The 6,602-nt window shown below is 37.5% G+C and overlaps 1 protein-coding gene across 1 annotated transcript in view; it reads left to right on the top strand.

Moving 5' to 3' along the window:
* Positions 1-5,468: 5,468 nt before the first annotated feature.
* LOC127420203 (rho guanine nucleotide exchange factor 25-like) overlaps positions 5,469-6,602 on the top strand; it is a 159,363-nt gene continuing 158,229 nt past the window's right edge. The window contains exon 1 of the mRNA XM_051662256.1: positions 5,469-6,002. Coding sequence (XP_051518216.1) covers positions 5,907-6,002 — 96 coding nt within the window. The 5' untranslated portion in view covers positions 5,469-5,906. The remainder of the gene's footprint in view (positions 6,003-6,602) is intronic.

Here is a 6,602-nt window from a genome sequence, read left to right as displayed (position 1 = left end):
CCTGCCTGTCCCCTCCTCCCAGCCCTCAGAGCCTGCTCGGACACTTAGGCCTCAGATCACTGAGGAATACTTTCAAATCTTTACACAGGTGCTCAATTAAGACACTCTCATCCCGATTACAGGAGATTTGCAGATTAACAAGCAGAATTGGCAGCTGCCAGGAGTCTGTGGCTGTGAGATTGTCACTCCCCTGAGTTTGCATGTTTCCATTCTCTTTGAGTAATTTTTTTTTTTACTAACTGATAGCAACAAACTAATGTGTAATTAAAGTTCATTTGTTAGTTACTACACACAATACAAACACTTTTAGATTTTTGAATTTAGATTTCTCAGCTGAAAAGTGTATTATGAAATTTGCTGCAGTAAAATGCCATTATACAGCCCTGAACTGATATTCTAGTTACTTGGAATGGATGGCTTATAGCCCGCTCACACCTGGAATGTCTTCAAAACGTCCATGTCTTACATGCCCTTAAATAGCCATGGATCTGAATATGAGAGTTTTGCCAGTTAAAACATTCTTAAGCATATCAGTCAAGCCGAGGTAACACCTTGTGCTACTCATCTTGCGGCAGTCACATGAAAAATCAGAAGGAATAAAATTACAATTAATCAATTTGAAAAAGTAACCTTGATTAATCTATTACCATCACTGGGGGAGACTAGTTAAGACACCTGTTATTTTAAAGGATTAATTCACACAAAAATGCAAATTCAGTCATTTGTTAATCACCCCTTTGTTGTTATAACCCCATATGACTTTCTTTCTTTTTCTTAACACAAAAGGAGAAATTGTGAAAAATGTTGTTCTCAGTGATGTCATACACTGGCAGTTTATGGTGACCACCTCTTCAAGCTTCAAAAGGACACAAAAGTATAATTCAGAAATCTAATAAATTATTCCAGGAGACTCATGATTGTTATGAAAGCATTCGATAAGGTTTGGTGGGAAACCTGTGATCTCCTGTGCACGTTCGCGAGTTTAGAGCTCTTTGCCTGAGAGCAACAGTAGTTACGCAGCATGTGCGAGATGGGGCGTTCAAGCAAAAACTAGTTTTGTTTCACTTCAACAGGACTACCATTGATATTAACAACAGAAAACACAACGTAGCTGCACACAAACCAGAGAACAGAGCTTACAAACCTGTCTGAAGAGTTTGTAGTGGAAGAATATATGCATTTCAGTGTCCAGCTTTATTTGTTTGAACCAGAGTCCTCAATCAAAAAGTGTGATGGGGGAGGCTGAAGGTAGCTACCAGTACCGCTGCTCCCTATACGCATATTACGCAGTCTGTGTAGGGCATCAACTCCCTAGAGGGGCACCATCTTACCCGAGGGGGGCACCAGAAACTCCACCGGCTCCCCTTACTCACACGTTATACCTTATTCAAGGACCTGAAAGCATTTGAGGAACACAGGCAATCGCCCTGCGCTCGCACCATGCATCACATTTTGGACCGGTGCCTGTTCATAGCGGACGGAGTTACCAGGCATGATGCCAAATATAGAAACAAAGCGATCGACAGAATGGGACAAAGAATTCTGATTAACATAGAAAAGATAACTTTTATTTTGTGTCGTTTGGCATCTGAGTAGAACATGGTGTGATTGTAGCTACATTCAGCCCCATCTCTCTGTTTGATGAAGGACTCCGGCTATATAAATATAGCCTAAATGGGGTGGTGGTGAGGGCTCATTTCACATGTCTACATATAAAAAAGTAAAAGCAGCATTTATAGTTAGAAAGAAGAGGAAGTGCATTCACGTGGCCAAGTGTGTCCTTATAAGTGACAATGAAATCACAAATACACACAAATTTCAGTGAAAGTTATGATCCCTATTCTGTGCAGAATATCGCTAAAAAAATGATAAAATAATAATATTATAATAATATTATGATCATAATGATATCATAAACACAGATTTGAATATGACAGCAAGTTTATGTATAATCTCTATTTGAAAGGTTTTTTAGTGGGAGGCAAAGCCAGTCAAACCTGCTGGTAGTTGGAGCTTTAGAGTAGCAGTGTCAGGTTAGCTGGATTAGTTGGATTCAGAGAGCAGGAGGAGAGGCAAGGAGCAGCCACTGTTATTTTCTCTGAATCTTGACCTGAAGCAGAAGAGTTATTGCAGTGCAAAGACTCAGGAAATGAGAGAGAGAAAGAGGAAGTTTGCTGACCTGGAGATCATTCAGGAGAAAAGCTCTTGTGCAGGCTCTCTCCACAGGAGAGAAACAGAGTATAATTTGACAAAGTTACAGCTTGCTTGGGAAAGATGCCCCCAAAAAATATTCTGTTCACAAGTATTTAACTTGATTTTTTTGTTTTCCTCATACTTCTAATATTTCATCTCACTGAGCATGCTCTTCACTTACACTCCTTGGTAAACAAGTACAATAACGTAAAAAATAATAATAATAAAAAAAGTATAGTAGGGTACAAAGGGGCTAAAGGCCCCCATGGTAAAAGGCACAATTGATTTTATTTACACTGCAAAATTTGCCTGATCCATGAGATCACTGCATGCAATGATTAAAGTTTGATTTTGAGGTAATTTTATCAAATAATTAATAATTTGTTTAATGTTTATGTAGCTAATGAGAATCCCAGAAATGATCACATTTCATTTTCAGTTTTGTTGAAGGCAATTAAAACTAACTATAATTATAAACTATAACTGTTCAATAAGTGAAAGGATGGTTGCAGGGGCTAAAAGCCCCTATAAAACACACTGTTTTTCTTAACTGGGGCAAATACATTAGTTCTGAAAAATTTTCAAATTGGACTCACATTGACTAATCCAATTACAATGGAGATTAATTTGTTTATGAAGCACTTGAGATGTTATGAAATGCCATGATTGAAATTAACAGAAATAGTTAACCCTTTTCTGAATAAGTATTATTCAGTAGTAATAGTATTAAGTAGTAATAAGTATTAGAAGTAAGACTAAGTATTATCATAATTTGTTACACAAAAAAGCATCTTGATGTCTCAAAAGTATTAAAACTATTGTCCCTATATTTACATGACATCACTATAACTCTCCTGGGGGCCTTTTACCCCATATGTGGGAGCCTTTGCTCCATAACCGCCGTTAAAAAAATAAAAAAATATAAAAAAATGTCAATCTTGATAACGTTTTTGATTAGAGAGAGAGAGAAAAAAAAAAAAAAAAAAAAAAAAAAAAAGAAAAATAAATTCCTTAAACTGTACCTTTAGCCCGTTTGTACCCTATTTAGGGCAAAACTTGATCATGGTGGGACAGTCCTAATTTGTGTAAAAAAATAAAATAAAAATAAATCACATTAAATATTGAGATGGTTTGTTTATTTAACTTTTTATAATTATTATAATAAACATTTTAATAATTAATATTTTAGGATTGATTTTCATATTTTAAGATTGTTTAAAGTCAGAGACAAGGGTAAAACAATACAATTTACACAAAACGACATTTGAAAAGTAGCAAAGATAAATAATAATGGCATGCTAAAAAGTTTTCAAGTTATAATGTGACACTAATTTAGCAAATAGTAAATAAAAAATCTGTACATTTTAATAAATATATAAATAAATGAATAATAATAATAAAAAGAAAAAAAAAAAAGAAAAAAAATCAATTTGGTTCCCCCCCACCACCCCCAATACAACAGCAGATGGCAGCAAACTGTACAATTACGTGAACTACTGTTACGAGATGAGGATGGTATTGTTTATGTGGTTTTCTCAGAGTAATCAGTGTACCATCACAAAACCAACCTCAGCACTGCTGTTCAACTGCTATCTTCGGCATGCTTAATTTTAGTACACTTTTCATTTATCATTCTTGATATGTAACTTTTCATTAAAATGTTCTGCCTTATGTAATCGTCAAAGAGGACACAACTTTAAATAAGACGTCCGTGTGATGTGGAGAGACTTCTGACCCACCGTTTGTGAATCCATTATCAGCAAACCGCTTTGCGCAAGTAGCCAATGTTTAGCTGTCAGTCAATGTACAAATAGTTTTTGTACAATAGTACAAACTGTATTTACACACACACGCGCACGCACGCCCACAGATGCACGCGCGTGGTACTGTAGTGATAATTATGTGCCATTATCGTAATTATAACACAGTCTCATTATTATGTTCAGAGTAAAATATAGTCAAGTTCCCTTTAATTATATGTTGTTGTTATTGTTGCTGCACTGGTCTAAAATCTTTTCAGGATTTGACTGGCCCCTGCTCAAAAGACCAGCATGAATCCAGTGTGGTTTATGCTGGGTGTTGGTTTGGAAAGTGATGATGTTTACTAGCAAAACTCAGCTGATGAAGCTGGCCAACCAGCATGGCTTTTCTGATGAAGCTGGTTGAAAGTCTTGCAGGTTACAGTAACCCAGTTAAATAGTGTGTATGTATGTTTGTGTTGTATTTGCAAGAGGACAGGCCACTGAGCTCTAAGTTTAGTCACAAAAGCAGTGCATGTGCCGAGTTATTAATAGACTCTTGGCAATGTTTCCACAGCCCATCTTTACACTGCTTGGCTCCAGCTCGGAGGGGCTCAGGCGGATCACGTTCCGATTTTTCCTGTCCTCCTCTACTTTCACACCCAGTGTCCGTGAACATACACAATCACAGAATAACTTGTCTAGTGGAATATCTGACCAAAATTTTTGTGTGGTTTCAGCAGAGGGAGACCAGACTAACATTCGTAAAACTATAAACGTGTGTCCCGACTCCGGGCTAGGTTAAGAGGTTATGAACAGTAGACTTAGGAATGTGTATGTCTGCTTTTCTCAGAAAAACACGCATATACATTGTGGGCCACCCACGTATGTGTATCATGACACGGTCACTTGTTTAGCCTGGAAATATGGCAGCTATAATAAGAATGGAACATGCACAGGTTCTAGAAAAGAAAAGAAAACACACAAATGCACTCAAATTCCAAAGAAAAGCCTCCTTGTGCAGTTTTTCGACAAATCAATTAGATTCATGTGCAGATGTTTATGGAACACTCCCCTAGACTCTTCTTAGCCTTTTTTTTTGGTTGTTGTAAGTTTTAAATTGGGCAGCCATTATTAATAATCTCTGACAGCTTCTGTGTCAGACTCGATACCCTAAGCCCAGCATGGCTGCCTTATTTGGATTTGTGTTCGCTTTTTGAGCTCACACCATGCCACGAGCCATGTGTCATCCATTTAGTTGGGAAACAGAGAGAGAATATCCAGCAAATAATGTTAGAAGTACAAGAAGAAAAGAAGTAGGAAATAGAGGAGGAGGAGGACAGAAACTTGAGAATTGTTCTTAGAATCAGTGTGTTGTTGTGCAAGTGATCCACAATAGAAGATAAAATTGATATAGAAATGGGGGAGAGGAGTTTTGAAAGGGGTGGTAAATGCACACAGCCAATGACAAGCCAGAAAGGCTGACTCATGATTGTGGTTAGTTATGCAGTTCACTTTGCTAAAAGATCCCAAAAACCTAAGGAGTAGAGAATAATCTGTTAGAAGATCAAGCTAGTTATCTCTAAGCAAAGGAAAGGAAAAAAAAAAGGAAAGGAAAGAGAGAAAGAATTTTGGTGAACCCTCTTTAAGGAACTGTAGGACTGTTTTGGTGGGAGGGGGAGAGAGAGGCCTGACTGAAAACCACAGCAAAATTTCACCTGTGTGCAGCACAGAAGCCAGAAGACGCTCTGATCAGAAGCACTCTTTCCTCGGTTACAATCTACTTTGAACTAGACAAAAACAGACCACCCTCCTCCACAATTCATTATTTATGTGCAAGCGTGTTTCGGAGGATCATACAATTTGGAACTGGGCTGCAACTCACAACACTGGCACAACAAACCATCAGAAAGAGAGAGATTTTGAAAGAGGGAGGGAATATCGACAAAGAGTCACATAGACATAGACGGAATAATGAAGGCTATTCAAAAGAACCAGGGAAGAACGGATCAGATTTTGGGTGCTATGGCGGATATGCTGACCTCTCTGGCAATACCCAGTCAGCAGTCGGTGAGTGACTGAACAAATTTCCTGCCTGACTTCTTTGACATTTCACCTCTGCACTTTTTGTTGTTGCTCAGTTTGTAAACAGTTTTCTTGCTACAAAGATGTAATACATGCACTTAGACTGCATGTGACCATTACAAAATAATGCAAATTGCTATCTGCCATAACTGTTAATTTTTTGCACCAAGTTTGCACTCACAGTTGTTAGGTTTTATTGTAAGCAGCATTCGCTTAGTGATATGTCAAACAGATTCACATAAGCTCCAAATGATAAAAGCCAGCTGGTTTTGAGAACAGGGTTGTTTGTTCAAAAGTTATCCACATGGTCGGGCATTTTAAATTTGCTCTAACCTATATTTGTCGCAGTGTCTTACATTTAGTTTTGTTTTTCACCCATGAGAGGCAAAAAGATAACCTTATTGACAGCAGTCCGATCTAAATCGCATGAGTTCTGGAGATGAATGTGTGTAATAAATCAGTGTGATTCACATCTTACAGAGAAGACACTTAACAGCAGGAATTATTTGCAGTTACATTCCAGAAACTAAAAGTTTGATATTTGATGGTTATACAGATATATATGTTTTTTTTTTTTTTTTGACA

This window comes from Myxocyprinus asiaticus, chromosome 29 (genome assembly GCF_019703515.2).
Source record: "Myxocyprinus asiaticus isolate MX2 ecotype Aquarium Trade chromosome 29, UBuf_Myxa_2, whole genome shotgun sequence".
NCBI classification, from domain to species: domain Eukaryota; kingdom Metazoa; phylum Chordata; class Actinopteri; order Cypriniformes; family Catostomidae; genus Myxocyprinus; species Myxocyprinus asiaticus.
The sequence above is the reverse complement of the archived record's forward strand: the minus strand, read 5'-3'. Positions and strand labels throughout refer to the sequence as shown.